General features: G+C 38.8%; 1 protein-coding gene across 5 annotated transcripts; it reads left to right on the forward strand.

The window, feature by feature from the left end:
* Nucleotides 1-210: 210 nt before the first annotated feature.
* On the forward strand, nt 211-9,694 carry LOC146697963 (uncharacterized). 5 transcript variants are annotated; one of them, XR_014922953.1, is made up of 6 exons: nt 211-4,912; nt 5,099-5,235; nt 5,325-5,547; nt 5,666-6,859; nt 7,048-7,184; nt 7,271-9,694. XR_014922953.1 is itself a non-coding variant. In XM_085472908.1 (3 exons), the coding sequence occupies exons 1-2, from the start codon at nt 271-273 to the stop codon at nt 3,233-3,235; spliced, it is 2,805 nt and encodes a 934-aa protein (XP_085329034.1). In that variant the 5' UTR covers nt 211-270; the 3' UTR covers nt 3,236-3,255; nt 3,348-3,408. The 5 variants fall into 5 exon arrangements, 3 of the variants coding, with proteins under 3 accessions (XP_085329034.1, XP_085329031.1, XP_085329033.1); XR_014922954.1 differs by lacking the exons at nt 5,325-5,547; nt 5,666-6,859; nt 7,048-7,184; XM_085472908.1 differs by lacking the exons at nt 5,099-5,235; nt 5,325-5,547; nt 5,666-6,859; nt 7,048-7,184; nt 7,271-9,694 and having other exon boundaries at nt 211-2,964; nt 3,125-3,255; nt 3,348-3,408.
* Nucleotides 9,695-17,588: the final 7,894 nt, after the last annotated feature.

Here is a 17,588-nt window from a genome sequence, read left to right on the forward strand (position 1 = left end):
GTTGAGTTCCAGCACAGAGGTAGTCCACATATACACATGTTGCTGTGGATTCGAGAAAAGGTAGAAGCAGATGTGGATGATGACCAAACTGTCTGTGACTTTGTGGACAGATACATCTCAGCTCAACTCCCTGATCCAGAAAAGCAACCTGAACTGCACAAAAAAGTCACTGAGCTACAAAAGCACAGCAAAAACCACACAAAAACATGCTTTAAGAGTGTGAACTCTGGTTGTAGATTTGGGTTTCCCAAACCACCAGCCACAAGAACAATGATTGTGAGACAGGATGAGGATTCAGACACTGAAGCTGCAAAAGCCAAACTCAGACCTTTGTTGAACCTGCTGAAGGAACCTGAAGCTGCTTCCCTCACCATAGAGCAGATTCTGTCACGATGCAACTTGACAATGAATGAGTATGAACAATGCCTCCAAGACATAAACAAGAAAACAGCTCTGATTCTGAAACGTGACCCAAATGAGTGTTGGATCAACAATTACAACCCAGACCTGCTTGAAGCCTGGAACTCTAATTTAGATGTCTCATTCATTTTGAATGCCTATTCATGTATAGAATACCTCTGTAAATATATAACAAAGAAAGAATCTGGCCTCTCTGAATACCTGAAGACAGTTATTGACAACTCTGATAAGAACACCGTCAATGAATGTGATGAAATGAGAGCTGTGATGCAGGCTTACTCAAAAAAGAGAGAAATCAGCGCACAGGAGTGTGTGACTCGAGTCTGTGGCCTAAAAATGAAAAAATGTTCCCGCAGTGTTGTATTTGTACCAACAGATGATAACCCAGTAAAAATGAGTCGGCCCATGAGCTTCCTGGAAAGCACAACACACGACAGTTGTAATATTTGGATGACAAGTTTGAGTGATAAATACAAATGCAGACCTGAGACCCCAGAATATGAGGAAATGTCACTGGCTGATTTTGCTGCCTTGTGCAGGTTGGTGAGTGGTCCAAATGAAGGAAAAGATGTGCTTCCTCTTCTAAACCAGCTTGGATTTGTACAAAGGCGAAAGAATGATAAACCAGCTATAATCAGGTATTACCACTGTTCACAGGAAAAAGATCCTGAGCAATATTATGGTCGACTGTTGAGACTTTACCTTCCACACAGATCAGAGCAGGAACTGAAACCACAAGGGTTCCAAACCTATCAGTCCTTCTACAACTCAGGTTTTGTACGACTTCCATGTTCAGACCACAGTGAGTCTGTGAAAAGGGTTGTGAAAAGAAATAAAGACAAGTATGAGAAGAACTCTGAGGATATTGAGAGTGCACTGGAAGAGTTTGAACAAAATAGGGATGTTGTGATTGATGAATGGTGTAATCTGGCTCCTGAATCTGAAGTTGTGAGGCTGCAATGCGATGAGAATCTTCCTGAGAGACATTCTGATGATGAGAACGAACAGGAGAATGTTCCCGACTACAGTCGTCAGTCTGATGCTGTAACAAAGATCAGAGCCGTCAGAGAACAACCTGCAGTAGATCCAGCCGTGGTACGTGTAATGTATCAGAATCTGAACCAGAAGCAGGCCTGCGTGTTCTATGCCATAAGAGACTGGTGTATTCAGCGAGTTTGTGGTTTGAACCCAGATCCATTTTTCTTCTATATCAACGGTGGTGCAGGAACTGGAAAGTCACATCTGATTAAGTGTATTCATTCTGAAGCATCAAAGATCCTGAGCAGACTGCCTGCTAATGCAGAAGAAGCTGACATATCAAATCCAACTGTTTTACTGACTTCATTTACCGGGACAGCAGCTTTTTCTATCAATGGCTCTACATTACATTCCCTACTCAAACTACCCAGGAGTCTGAAACCACCCATTCAAGGACTTGGTAACCAACTGGATGAAATCAGATCTGAGCTGATGAATGCTGAAATTATTGTTATTGATGAGATTTCAATGGTTTCAAAACCCCTTTTTGCTTATGTGGATGCAAGACTGAAACAAATCAAAGGCACTCAGAGACCTTTTGGTGGAATGTCAGTTTTAGCTGTTGGAGATTTTTACCAGCTGCCACCAGTGCGACAGTCTAAACCTCTCTGTGTTTACGATCCAGAACAGATTGACCTATGGCAGGAGCATTTTCAGATGATCACTCTAACCGAGATCATGCGTCAGAAAGATGATGTGGCCTTTGCAGAGATGCTGAACAGGATTAGAGTCAAAGAAAAGACAGATGAGCTTTCTCAGTGCGACAGAGATTTGTTGTCACAGGCTGTGACTGCACCAGAAGAATGTCCAACTGAGGTCTTACACATTTATGCCACCAACAAGAATGTGGAATCCCACAACACAGATACCCTGAAGAAGCTTCATTCAAACATCATAATCATCAATGCAGACGATTTCCAGAAGGATAAATGTACAGGCAGAATGGAACGAAGAGACAAACCATTTACAGGTGGGCGAAATGATTTACCTGACACTCTGAATGTTGCTGAAGGAGCTCGAGTCATGCTGACCAGAAACTTGGACACACTAAACGGTTTAGTCAACGGTGCTTTTGGTATACTGGTAAAGGTGGTGAGATCTGAAAATGATGGACACATAATTAAACTGGGGCTCAGGATGGACAACCGGCAGCCTATGAGACACAACCGCAGTGCTAATGCAGCATCTGATGATCTTGTTTACATTGAGAGAGCAGAGGAGAGTCTGAAGTTTAAAGGAGCGGTACGCAGACAGTTTCCTGTAAAGCTAGCATTCGCTTGCACAATTCACAAAACTCAGGGTCTTACAACACAGACAGCTGTAGTTTCAATGAAGAACATTTTTGAACCAGGTATGGCTTACGTTGCTCTCAGCAGGGTGACGTCTCTCAGTGGACTCTATTTGCAGGACTTGGATGAGAAAAAGATTTACGCCAATCCCGAGGTAACTGCAGCGCTCCAAACCATGAGACAAGCCAGTGTTGAGGAAATGATGCCTCTTCTTCAGGTCAGAGAAACAGCCAGCAGACTTGACACTCTTACACTGATCCATCACAATACGGAGGGTTTGCCATCTCACATCAGTGACATCAAGAGTCATCATGAAATGTGTTTAGCAGATGTTTTGTGTCTCACTGAGTCTCACCTTCAAGGCTCCTTTGTTGCAGACAGTCTTCATTTGGATGGCTACACCATGTTCAAACGCAACAGACATGTGTCCTACACAAACTTTCCTCACATGGCCAGCAGAAGTGGTGGGGGAGTTGTTGTGTATTTGAGGAATCATTTTCAGGTTCAGGTAAAACAGTATCTGCATAATGTCACTGATCTTGAGTTTTTAGTGTTGAAGGTTCAGGCTCCATTCCCTGCGCTCATTGCTGTTGTGTACAGACCCCCTGACTACAGTTTGACACCATTCATGCAAAACCTGGTAAGTCTTTTAGATTCACTTGAAATAATGGACTGTCACCCAATCATTGTGTGTGGAGATTTTAATGAGAACCAGTTGCAGAGTGGAAGAAAACAGATTCTGGAGCAGTTTCAGTCGAGAGGGTATTCACAGCTGATCACTTCTGCCACTACAGACAAGAACACCCTGCTTGACCTCATTTTTATTTCTCAGCCACAGAAATGTCTGTATTCAGGTGTTCTGAGATCATATTACAGTTACCACAACCCTGTCTTTTGTGTCCTGTCCTCGAGCCAATCATGAAGTCGTCTGGTGAGTTTTGAAACAATTACAGATCATGTTTGTTACAGAGTTTACTGATTGTAGAGCATGAAAAAGATTTTTCATTGAAAAAAGGGTCTTCCCTACTCTGTCTGTCAGAAGACCCTTTCTTATTGCAATGTTATTAATCATTTCACCAAATCATTGCTGAACTTCATGCAGAGCAGAGAACATCTGCTATCATGCACCTCTGATCTGAAATGTGCTGCAACATTTATTAAACCAACATCATTTCTTTTATTCTCATGTTTTAAATGACTAAATCTTTTTACTGTGACGTATGTAGCTCAACAAACGAGATCTTCCCCTCCAAGGGCTTGAAAATATGAAATAGTAAATAAATAAATCCCACATAAATGCAGGTATTTATTATGGCTCACATGAATAAATACAGACAATTATATTTTCTTGATTATAGTAGCTTTTGTAGAATCAAAAGTTTTTGTGATGAATGAGGTTTTGCTTATCATGTTTTACAGGTAAAAAATGTCAAAAGTTATAAACTATCTTTAGGCTACCAGAGATGTCTATAATGATACATTATGTAGAGAAAAACATTAGTACAGCTTACAGAATATGTATAAAAACTGATTTAGAAGTAAATGGATAGTTTTCTGAAAGTTCCCGACTACAGTTTAACACCACCCACCCAGCTCAGCCCCCAAGTGTCTATGTAATGCTGGTATGGTGTGTGAGTTTGACTTGGCCTTTATCCGGGTGGGTTTGGGTTTGGGTGGATAAAGGCCAAGTCAGAATTCTCTGAGCAGCTGGAAAAAGCTGCTAATAAACAAAGACATCAAAAAGTGTGGGCTTTAGGTGTAGCCCCCGCTTTCTGATGCACTAATTAGACTTAGTAACCGACACCCCATACCAGCATTACATAAACACTTGGGGGCTGAGCTGGGTGGGTGGTGTTATAAGCACGTGTTTTGTTAGATATATTTTTTCAGACACCATCTTCATGAACTGCTGAGCCAAACCTGATCCATCAGTGCTGGACTGCACAGATAACTACATGCCACAAGGAGACTGCTGTGTTATGAATTGCCATACCAGTGTGTCTTCAATGGAGAAGATGACACACCCATCACCTGACCTCCTGCCTGATCTGGAGACCATCATCATGCTACCACACTACACACCTCTGAGACCATCAATGATGACTCATACTGAGGAAACTGTATTTCCTGTCAGAGATGCTCAGTGATCCTCAGAGCAGAGAGAGGTATCGTTCTTTATCTTTGATTAAAAAAAAAATGTCAGTGTTTTTAATTCAATTAATTAATTAAAATCCTGTTTATTGCATAAATAATTCCACACTCAAATGATTATACTTGTTGACACTTTTTGAGTTTTAATTCACATTATGGATTACAAATCTATGCTTTTTCTACTCTGTCTCTCTGTGCAGGTATTGCTGTCTTCTGAGTTCTTCCGTGTCCCAACTGAGGCCTTCAAACCTCATTGCAGAGCTCATGTCTTTCCTCACCATCATGTGAGTGTGAGATTGCTCTGGATTCTGGTTATGTGGCCTGCAGCACCTATAAGGTATTTCAACATTGTTCATTGTATAACTTATTTGTAGTTTTTAGGGTTTCTACAGACAAAAAAAATGTTCCTTTTTCTGTATTTTTTAGAACAAGCTCGTCCAGTGTGCCTGCATTCCAGCTTCTTAGACTCTACGCAAGTGGACAGAGTATCAGTGTTTGGCCACTCTTACAGACACTGACTTCTGTCAATTCACTTCTACTGATCGGGCACCTCACTCCAGGAAGACAGAGGGCTGCAAGCCTGTCATCATTTCCAGTGTGGCTTTGTATTCTTGGGGTAGCATCAGATTTTTCCCACAAATATTCAAAGGTAACACTTGTTTTAAGCTTAGTTATTAAATCAAAAGTCTTCCCTTGTGTCATGTCTGTGAAGGTTCTCATGATGTCCTTTGATGTAGTCTCTCTCTTCACTTGCATACCCACTACAGAGGCAGTGGAGACTGTCAGAAAACGACTGCAAGAAGACAGCTCCTTGGAAGACAGGACCAACTTCACACCCGATCAGATGTGCACACTGTTAGACCTCTGCCTCACCACTACATATTTCAAATACAACGAGGGTTTCTACAGACAAAAACATGGCTGTGCCATGGGTTCCCCTGTGTCACCTGTTGTAGCCAACCTTTACATGGAGGAAGTGGAAAGGAAGGCTCTTGGCTCTTTCAAAGGAAGAGTACCCAGCCACTGGTACGGATATGTAGATGACACCTGGGTCAAAATCAAAAGGCAAGAAGTGGAATCCTTCACTGCACACATTAACACCGTGGATAAAAACATCAAGTTCACCAGGGAAGACACAAAGGACGACTGTTTGCTTTTCCTGGACTGCGCTGTGCACATTGAAGAGAACGGCAAACTCAACATCGAAGTTTACCGGAAGCCCACACACACGGACCAGTACCTCCTCTTTGACTCCCATCACCCTCTGGAACACAAACTTGGAGTAATTAGGACACATCCCTCTCCCCCCCCCCCCCGGGCAGAACATGTTCCCTCTAAGCCTGAAGGGAAAAAGAAGGAACACACACATGTAAAGGAAGCACTCAAAACGTGTGGCTATCCTAATTGGGCGTTTATAAAGTCAGCAAAGATGCACAGAAAAGAACATCAGATACCAGCGAGGGAGGATAAGAAAGACAGATGCAACAACATTGTCATCCCCTATGTACTAATTAGACTTAGTAACCGACACCCCATACCAGCATTACATAGACACTTGGGGGCTGAGCTGGGTGGGTGGTGTTAAAAGCACTTGTTTTGTAGATATATTTTTTCAGACACGGCACAGTCTCCTTTGTGGCAAAACCTTCAAACTTCACCATCCTCAGCTGAAACAACAACATCTTAACACCATCTTCATGAACTGCTGAGCCAAACTTGATCCATCAGTGCTGGACTGCACAGATAACTACATGCCACAAGGAGACTGCTGTGTTATGAACTGCCATACCAGTGTGTCTTCAATGGAGAAGATGACACACCCATCACCTGACCTCCTGCCTGATCTGGAGACCATCATCATGCTGCCACACTACACACCTCTGAGACCATCAATGATGACTCATACTGAGGAAACTGTATTTCCTGTCAGAGATGCTCAGTGATCCTCAGAGCAGAGAGCGGTATGATTCTTTATCTTTGATTTTTAAAAAAAATGTCAGTGTTTTTTAATTCAATTAATTAATTTAAATCCTGTTTATTGCATAAATAATTCCACACTCAAATGATTATACTTGTTGACACTTTTTGAGTTTTAATTCACATTATGGATTACAAATCTATGCTTTTTCTACTCTGTCTCTCTGTGCAGGTATTGCTGTCTTCTGAGTTCTTCAGTGTTCCAACTGAGACATTCAAACCTCACTGCAGAGCTCATGTCTTTCCTCACCATCATGTGAGTGTGAGATTGCTCTGGATTCTGGTTATATGGCCTGCAGCACCTATAAGGTATTTCAATATTGTTCATTGTATAACTTATTTGTAGTTTTTAGGCCTTAACACAACTAAAATGTTCCTTTTTCTGTATTTTTTAGAATAAGCTCGTCCAGTGTGCCTGCATTCCAGCTTCACAGAAAAGAACATCAGACACCAGCGAGGGAGGATAAGAAAGACAGACACAACAACATTGTCATCCCCTATGTAGCCGGTGTATCAGAAAAACTCAGGAGAGTTTTCTCCAAATACGACATCCCAGTGTACTTCAGACCCAGTAACACACTCAGACAGAAACTGGTTCACCCGAAAGACAAAACTCCTAAACACAAACTTAACAATGTGGTGTACGCTGTACAGTGCAGCGAGGAATGCCCAGACTTCTACATCGGAGAGACCAAACAGCCACTTCACAAGCACATAGCACAACATAGAAGAGCCACCTCCACGGGACAAGACTCAGCAGTTCATCTGCATCTAAAGGACAAAGGTCAGTCTTTGAGGATGCCAATGTTCACATTTTGGACAGATGGAGGAGTGAAAGAAGCCATTTACGTCCACTGTGAGCGACCATCTTTAAACAGAGGCGGTGGTTTACGACACCAACTGTCTGCCATCTATAATCCAGTTTTGAGTTCCCTCCCCAGACACCGTAACGTCCACTCACATCCTGGGAGTGGGCGTGGGTGATTTCCTGTCCTCGGGAAATCACATGATAGGGTGGGGCCAGGTTTCACAATGAGCTCACCCGAAACCCTGGCTGATTGGGACCCACACCCACTTTCACACCTTGGCTCATGTGATTAGGTAGAGGATCATCAGGGGGTTCTTTGTCCCTGTTTGGGGGGAAACTCCCACTGGGTTTAAATCTGGGACTCTCCACCATTGACCCTTAGAACTGAAGAAGCTTCTCGGATGAGAGGTGAAACGTCTTCAAGGAACTCAAAGAAGTCCAGACGCTTTTCTTTCCAAGCTCCTTAGACTTCACTTGTGTTAATTACATTTTATTTGTTGTTGTTTTCTTTTAGATTTATATGCAGTGATTGGATGCGGTGGAGCTTTGTTAACCGTGTGGAAAACATCTGTTTGTGATGATATTTACAATGAGGCTTTAAGGTGACAGTTTCCATGTAATTTCAATCCTCTTACTAAGCAAAAACATGTTTGCAATTAACATATTTTTTCAGTTTTGTCTTTTGGATTTATGGTTAACATTCCTCTGTGACAGCAAATACTAAACTGGTCCAAGTAACCAGCATATCATTGGTCAAAGGCAAAAAGGACCACATGTCACACTAGCAATGTGTTAGTATAGAGTAGGTCTAACAGTGGTTTTCCACATCTGCTCTAATATATATAGATAATGGGTCAGACATATAAAGTCATTTTGAAAAGTTCATAAAGGTCATTTATATGTGTTCCTCTTTATCATTTTATATCAGGTCACACAGCTGACTTGAGTTTTGATCAGAGTAGAACCATAACATTCATGCTAATGGTTCTACTGTTTACAGTTACTTTATGATGGATTTCACCCTGGTCACAGCACTATGTGAAAAGCTGTTAGAGGTAAAGTTAAGCCAATTAATACATCATCATAAGTCACTCTCTAACGCAGGGCAGTGATTATTATTCACTGTAATTTATTCCACAACAATGTTCTTTATTTGATTCTTTAAATATGCACATCGATTGTTTAGCTCTGTGACTCTCCACACCTGAAATATATCACAATGTGGACTTCATTTCGACAGTATTTTGTAGATTGGTACCATATTTATCATCGAATCATCTTGTGCACTTATTAACTAAATGTTGTTTGTTTGTTTTTTTTGTTTGTTTGTTTGGGGGGTTTTTGTTGCCATTTTTACCTTTCACCAACTGTGTAAATTCTGCAATTTTACCTTGGTTTTGTTTCACATCAGTTTATCTGCTGGCTGGTATTCCTGTCTTCCTTCTCTCACCCCAACCGGTCGCAGCAGATGGCCGCCCCTCCCTGAGCCTGGTTCTGCTGGAGGTTTCTTCCTGTTAAAAGGGAGTTTTTCCTTCCCACTGTCGCCAAAGTGCTTGCTCATAGGGGGTCATATGTCATATGATTGTTGGGTTTTTCTCTGTATCTATGAAGCGCCTTAAGGCGACTTTTGTTGTGATTTGTTGCTATATAAATTGAATTGAATTGGTTTTCTTTCTTTTCTAATGTTTCTGGTCATTTTTCACAGTTAAACAAGTAACTTTGAGGTTACGTCATCGTTTTCAGCTGTTATCTGTATACATTTTTTTCCTAATAATTACATTTCTGCAAAATTATAGCAGTTCTGGTAAGTTGTAATATTTCTGCCAAGTTATTAATTTTTTAATAAATTATTACATTTCTGCTAAGTTGTAGCTTCTGGTAAACTACAACATTTCTGCTGAATTGTTATGTTTCTTCTAAGTTATTGCATTTCTGCTAAGTTATTACATTTTTGCTAACTTGATGTTCTTCTGCAAAGTTATTAAAATTTCAACAACTTTTTAAACACTGACTTTGATTTCTTCAGCTTCTTCAGCTATTTTCAACTATTTTCAGCAGACAGCTTCAGCTTTACAGTTTCCTCTAAGTGATTGCAGTTCTGCTAAGTTATTCCATTTTAGCAAAGTTCCTTTGCTTCTGCAAAGTTTTTACAATTTCTGCAACTTTTCAGCTTTTTCAGCTACTTTTTGCATACAGCTTCAGCTTTAAGCATCCACACTGCATTTTCGCAGGAAATGCAAATTTTTCTAGTTATTATTATTATTCTTCAAGTTGCTTCCGTACACTTTTCGCCGTAGAACTACTTCCACAATTTTCAGCCGATTTTCACCGTTCAAATTTTAAACTATTCTGCTATTTTTGCTCTTTCCGGCTATGACTTTTGCTATTTTTTTGCTATTATACTTTTTAAAATATTAAGCTTTTTTCCTTTAATTTGTCCCATTGAAATGAATGGGAAACTTCAGCAATTCTGCTAAAATTTGCTTGTTTTTGAAACTTAACTACTTCCTCATACTTTCACCTAGAACAACCATTCAAATTTTAAAATGTTCACAAATTATTGGGCTATTCAGGTATGATTCAGCTTTTTCAAATCTTTTACTGTTTTACTTTTATGCCTCTTAAAGTTTTGAGTTGCAAAATTGTGATTTTTCACAAAATACATGTGTTGTTATGGTTGCTATGCTCTTGGCTTCCAGTGTGCCACTGAAGGTTTTGCAATTTTCACTTCATGTCCGAACAACTTCCTGCTACTTGCTCAATTTTCACTCAACTTCCACAAATTATACATCAAAACGTAGGTATTTTTGCTGGCTTTCAGAAAATGTCACCATCATTGTTGTGGGATTTATATAATTTTGGCAAATCTCCTCAGACTAACACAAGGTCAGAAAACTCTCCATATAAAGTCAATGGAGAGTTTGTTCAAAATCACCGCTGCATTTCTGTAATGAGAGGCATATTCGAATCGTCATATCTCCTTAACGAAGCAAAGTTAAGACATGAGGCTTGTCCCGGTATATCTTCAGACACTCGTGACGCTCACAATTCAAGAATTATTTTCTCACCTATTACCGTTCTGAAATGAGTTGGACTTGTTTGAGGGTAGGAAATTTGTCCTTCGCTCAGATTTCTTCAGATTTCAAACTGTGGAAATGAACCACTTTTTTCTCTCGTCATAACTTTTTGTTGGATTTCCACAGAGACCTGAAAATTTCCATGATTGTTCACCAAACCCTGCTGTCTCTTACGGTGAAAGAATGATATCGATACTCCAAATAGATTTAGAGTTAGAAAGCGTTGTTTGAGGGCAAGTCAAGGCAGTTTTTGCTTCGCTCTACTCAGTTATGGTGCATTAGAAGTCAAATATCTTTAATAATTCATATTTTAATGATAAATTGTAAACACTGGAAGATTCCCCCATCTCTTCTGAACAAAACGGTGTAAGAATGACCGCTCTAGCCCCTACGGTTAGGAAATTATTTTCATTTGTTTGAGGGGAGTCCTCACTATGAGAAATAGGCTGCAATAATCCTGTGCCTCTCTGTGCTGCGTGTGTAAAAAGAGGCACATGTTTTGGCGGGAAAAAGTACACAGGCTCTCTGATTGGTGGATTCAAATTCAGCAGCTCCCAGGCTGACCTAGAAACTTACTTCTCTCTCCCTGTGCATTTTTTTGCTGATTTTTTCATTTAACAAGTATATTTGAGGGACCCTCAGCATGTTCAGCATTTTTTCAGCTGTCCATTTTGCTTTTCCAATTTTTCTGTTTAACTTATTACTATTGTGCTAAATAATACTATTTCTGCTATTTTATAAGATTTGTGCCTAATATAGTATTTCTGCTAAATTACAATATTTCTGCTTTTTATACTATTTGTGCTAAAACATAGTATTTCTACTAAATGTAGTATTTATGCTTAATCATACTATTTCTGCTTTTTATGGGATTTGTGCCTAATATAGTATTTCTGCTTTTTATAGGATTTTTGCTCAAACATAGTATTTCTACTAAATGTAGTGTTTATGCTTAATCATCCTATTTCTGCTTTTTATAGGATTTGTGCTTAATATAGTATTTCTGCTAAATTATAGTATTTCTGCTTTTTATAGTATTTGTGCTAAAACATAGTATTTCTACTAAATGTAGTATTTATGCTTAATCATAGTATTTCTATATATTTCTGCCAGGTCCCCAGGCAGCCAATCCTCTGTGAGGACTGAGAAATTCAAATTTTCAAATCAGGGCCTGCACGGCTTCCCAGCCAATCATATATGTGTCCTGAGGCATTCAAATTTGCATATTGGGGCCTTCATGGCTTCTAAGCCAGCCAATCATATCTGAGGGCTGAGGAATTCAAATCCACAAATCAGGGCCTGCACAGCTTCCCAGCCAGCCAATCATGTATGTGGGCTCCAGGTATTCAAATTTGCATATTGGGGAATTCGTGGCTTCTAAGTCAACAAGTCATCCATGTCATATATCTCTAAAAATTCATATTTTAATGATAAATTGTCAACACTTGAAGATTCCCCCATCTCTTCTGAACAAAACGGTGTAAGAATGACCGCTCTAGCCCCTATGGTTAGGAAATTATGGTCATTTGTTTGAGGGGAATCCTCACTATGTGAAATAAACTGAAAGAAGCAGGTCTATGTCTCTGTGCTGCGTGTGTAAAAAGATGCACCTGTTTTGGCGGGAAAACGTAAACAGCCTCTCTGATTGGTGGATTCAAATTCAGCAGCTCCCAGGCTGACCTAGAAACTTAGTCCTCTCTCCCTGTGTGTGTGTGTGTGTGTGTGTGTGTGTGTGTGTGTGTGTGTGTGTGTGTGTTTAGTGGGAGAGAGAGGACCCTGCCCTTATTTGACAGCATGTCATTGTAGGATTTAAATTGAACATAGTTAGACTGGTTGACTGGATTAGAGCCTGTGTTTGTGTGTCCCTCTGTGCATTTGTGTTTCAATAAGTTATTACTATTCTGCTAAATCATAGTATTTCTGGTACTTTTCGGTACTTGTGCTAAATACAGTATTTCTGCTAAATCATACTATTTCTGCTTTTCATAGGATTTGTGCTTAATATAGTATTTCTGCTAAATTATAGTTTTTCTTCTTTTTATAATATTTGTGCTAAAACATAGTATTTCTACTAAATGTAGTATTTATGCTTAATAATAGTATTTCTATATATTTCTGCCAGGTCCCCAGGCAGCCAATCCTCTGTGAGAACTGAGACATTCAAATTTTCAAATCAGGGCCTGCACAGTTTCCCAGCCAATCAAATAAGTGTCCTGAGGCATTCAAATTTGCATATTGGGGCCTTCGTGGCTTCTAAGCCAGCCAATCATATCTGAGGGCTGAGGAATTCAAATCCACAAATCAGGGCCTGCACGGCTTCCCAGCCAGCCAATCACATATGTGGTCTCAGGCATTCAAATTTGCATATTGGGGAATTCGTGGCTTCTAAGTCAACAAGTCATCCATGTCATATATCTCTAAAAATTCATATTTTAATATTAAATTGTCAACACTTGAAGATTCCCCCATCTCTTCTGAACAAAACGGTGTAAGAATGACCGTTCTAGCCCCTACGGTTAGGAAATTACGGTCATTTGTTTGAGGGGAGTCGTCACTATGAGAAATAGACTGCAAAAATCCTGTGTCTCTCTGTGCTGCTGCGTGTGTAAACAGATGCACCTGTTTTGGTGGGGAAAAGTGCACAGCCTCTCTGATTGGTGGATTCAAATTCACCAGCTCCCAGGCTGACCTAGAAACTTACTTCTCTCTCCCTGTGTGTGTGTGTGTGTGTGTGTGTGTGTGTGTGTGTGTGTGTGTGTGTGTGTGTGTGTGTTTGTGTGTGTGTGTGACAGAGAGAGAGAGAAAGCCTTTTAATGGGATGATCCCATTGTAAGATTCAAATTCAATATATTTAGACTGGTTGACTGAATTGGATCTTGTGTGTGTGTCTCTCTGTGCATGTGTGTTTCCTCATGTGTACATATTTGTAATTGTGTGGCAGTCATAAATTTTTTTGCTGATTTTTGTCATTTAACAAGTATATTTGAGGGAACCTCAGCATGTTCAGCATTTTTTCAGCTGTCCATTTTGATTTTCCAATTTTTCTTTTTAACTTATTACTATTGTGCTAAATCACACTATTTCTGCTATTTTATAAGATTTGTGCTTAATATACTATTTCTGCTTTTATAGGATTTGTGCTTAATATAGTATTTCTGCTTTTCATAGGATTTGTGCTAAAACAAAGTATTTCTACTAAATGTAGTATTTATGCTTAATCATACCATTTCTGCTTTTTATAGGATTTGTGCTTAATATAGTATTTCTGCTAAATTATAGTATTTCTGCCAAATTATAATATTTGTGCTAAAACATAGTCTTAATTTAAAATTACAATATTCATAGTTCATCACAGTGTCTCTGGTAAATCACAATATTTCTGCTCTGTTGTACTATTTTTCTAAATCATAGTGTTTCTGTAATGTTTAAGTATTTTTGGCTAAATATATTCTTTCTGTTATCTTATACTATTTCTCCTAAATTCTTGTATTTTTGAGAAGTTATCATGTTTCTGGTAAGTTACAATATTTCTGCTAAATTCTGCTATGCTATTGTATTTCTGCCAAGTATTATGTTTCCTCTAAGATATTGCAGTTCTGCTAAGTTATTCCATTTTAGCAAACTTCTTTTGCTTCTGCAAAGTTTTTACAATTTCTGCAACTTTTCAGCTTTTTCAGCTACTTTTTGCATACAGCTTCAGCTTTAAGCATCCACACTGCATTTTCGCAGGAAATGCAAATTTTTCTAGTTATTATTATTCCGGGTGTTTCCGTACACTTTTCGCCGTAGAACTACTTCCACAATTTTCAGCCGATTTTCACCATTCAAATTTTAAACTATTCTGCTATTTTTGCTCTTTCCGGCTATATCTTTTGGTATTTTTAACTATTATACTTTTTAAAATATTCCACTTTTTTCCTTTAATTTGTCCCATTGAAATTAATGGGAAACTTCAGCAATTCTGCTAAATTTTGCTTGTTTTTGAAACTTAACTACTTCCTCAAATTTTCACCTAGAACAACCATTCAAACTTTAAAATGTTCACAAATTATTGGGCTATTCATGTATGTTTCAGCTTTTTCAAATATTTTACCGTTTTACTTTTATGCCTCTTAAAGTTTTGAGTTGCAAAATTGTGATTTTTCACAAAATACATGCGTTGTTATGGTTGCTATGCTCTTGGCTTCCAGTGTGCCACTGAAGGTTTTGCAATTTTCACTTCATGTCCGAACAACTTCCTGCTACTTGCTCAATTTTCACTCAACTTCCACAAATTATACATCAAAACGTAGGTATTTTTGCTGGCTTTCAGGAAATGTCACTATCATTATTGTGGGATTTATAGAATTTTCGCAAATCTCCTCAGACCAACACAATGTCAGAAAACTCTCCATATAAAGTGAATGGAGAGCTTGTTCAAAATCACCGCTGGATTTCTGTAATGAGAGGCATATTCGAATCGTCATATCTCCTTAACGAAGCAAAGTTAAGACATGAGGCTTGTCCCCGAATATCTTCAGACACCCCTGACGCTCACAATTCAAGAATTTCTTTCTCACCTATTACCGTTCTGAAATGAGTTGGACTTGTTTGAGGGTAGGAAATTCGTCCTTCGCTCAGATTTCTTCAGATTTCAAACTGTGGAAATGAACCACTTTTTTCTCTCGTCATAACTTTTTGTTGGATTTCCACAGAGACCTGAAAATTTCCATGATTGTTCACCAAAGCCTGCTGTCTCTTACGGTGAAAGAATGATATCGATACTCCAAATAGATTTCAAGTCACAAAGCGTTGTTTGAGGGCAAGTCAAGGCAGTTTTTGCTTCGCTCTACTCAGTTATGGTGCATTAGAAGTCAAATATCTTTAATAATTCATATTTTAATGATAAATTGTAAACACTGGAAGATTCCCCCATCTCTTCTGAACAAAACGGTGTAAGAATGACCGCTCTAGCCCCTACGGTTTGGAAATTATGGTCATTTGTTTGAGGGGAGTCCTCACTATGAGAAATAGGCTGCAATAATCCTGTGCCTCTCTGTGCTGCGTGTGTAAAAAGAGGCACATGTTTTGGCGGGAAAAAGTACACAGGCTCTCTGATTGGTGGATTCAAATTCAGCAGCTCCCAGGCTGACCTAGAAACTTACTTCTCTCTCCCTGTGCATTTTTTTGCTGATTTTTTCATTTAACAAGTATATTTGAGGGACCCTCAGCATGTTCAGCATTTTTTCAGCTGTCCATTTTGCTTTTCCAATTTTTCTGTTTAACTTATTACTATTGTGCTAAATAATACTATTTCTGCTATTTTATAAGATTTGTGCCTAATATAGTATTTCTGCTAAATTACAATATTTCTGCTTTTTATACTATTTGTGCTAAAACATAGTATTTTTACTAAATGTAGTATTTATGCTTAATCATACTATTTCTGCTTTTTATGGGATTTGTGCCTAATATAGTATTTCTGCTTTTTATAGGATTTTTGCTCAAACATAGTATTTCTACTAAATGTAGTGTTTATGCTTAATCATCCTATTTCTGCTTTTTATAGGATTTGTGCTTAATATAGTATTTCTGCTAAATTATAGTATTTCTGCTTTTTATAGTATTTGTGCTAAAACATAGTATTTCTACTAAATGTAGTATTTATGCTTAATCATAGTATTTCTATATATTTCTGCCAGGTCCCCAGGCAGCCAATCCTCTGTGAGGACTGAGAAATTCAAATTTTCAAATCAGGGCCTGCACGGCTTCCCAGCCAATCATATATGTGTCCTGAGGCATTCAAATTTGCATATTGGGGCCTTCATGGCTTCTAAGCCAGCCAATCATATCTGAGGGCTGAGGAATTCAAATCCACAAATCAGGGCCTGCACAGCTTCCCAGCCAGCCAATCATGTATGTGGGCTCCAGGTATTCAAATTTGCATATTGGGGAATTCGTGGCTTCTAAGTCAACAAGTCATCCATGTCATATATCTCTAAAAATTCATATTTTAATATTAAATTGTCAACACTTGAAGATTCCCCCATCTCTTCTGAACAAAACGGTGTAAGAATGACCGTTCTAGCCCCTACGGTTAGGAAATTACGGTCATTTGTTTGAGGGGAGTCGTCACTATGAGAAATAGACTGCAAAAATCCTGTGTCTCTCTGTGCTGCTGCGTGTGTAAACAGATGCACCTGTTTTGGTGGGGAAAAGTGCACAGCCTCTCTGATTGGTGGATTCAAATTCACCAGCTCCCAGGCTGACCTAGAAACTTACTTCTCTCTCCCTGTGTGTGTGTGTGTGTGTGTGTGTGTGTGTGTGTGACAGAGAGAGAGAGAGAGAGAGAGAGAGAGAGAGAGAGAGAGAGAGAAAGGCTTTTAATGGGATGATCTCATTCTAAGATTTAAATTCAATATATTTAGACTGGTTGACTGAATTGGATCTTGTGTGTGGGTCTCTCTGTGCATGTGTGTTTCCTCATGTGTACATATTTGTGATTGTGTGGCTGTAATAAATTTTTTTGCAGATTTTTGTCATTTAACAAGTATATTTGAGGGACCCTCAGCATGTTCAGCATTTTTTCAGCTGTCCATTTTGCTTTTCCAATTTTTCTGTTTAACTTATTACTATTGTGCTAAATCATACTATTTCTGCTATTTTATAAGATTTGTGCTTAATATACTATTTCTGCTTTTATAGGATTTGTGCTTAATATAGTATTTCTGCTAAATGTAGTATTTATGCTTAATCATACTATTTCTGCTTTTCATAGTATTTGTGCTTAATATAGTATTTCTGCTAAATTTAGTATTTCTGATTAATTATAGTTTTTCTACTAAATCA

The sequence above is a fragment of the Copadichromis virginalis genome, linkage group LG11 (genome assembly GCF_057382275.1).
Source record: "Copadichromis virginalis isolate Kocher_CV1m ecotype Utaka linkage group LG11, C_Virginalis_male_GT1.1, whole genome shotgun sequence".
NCBI classification, from domain to species: domain Eukaryota; kingdom Metazoa; phylum Chordata; class Actinopteri; order Cichliformes; family Cichlidae; genus Copadichromis; species Copadichromis virginalis.

What these genes read in the sequence shown, in the direction of transcription:
- LOC146697963 (XM_085472905.1), top strand. Translation starts at nt 271, where the DNA reads ATGATTGTGAGACAGGATGAGGATTCAGACACTGAAGCTGCAAAAGCC.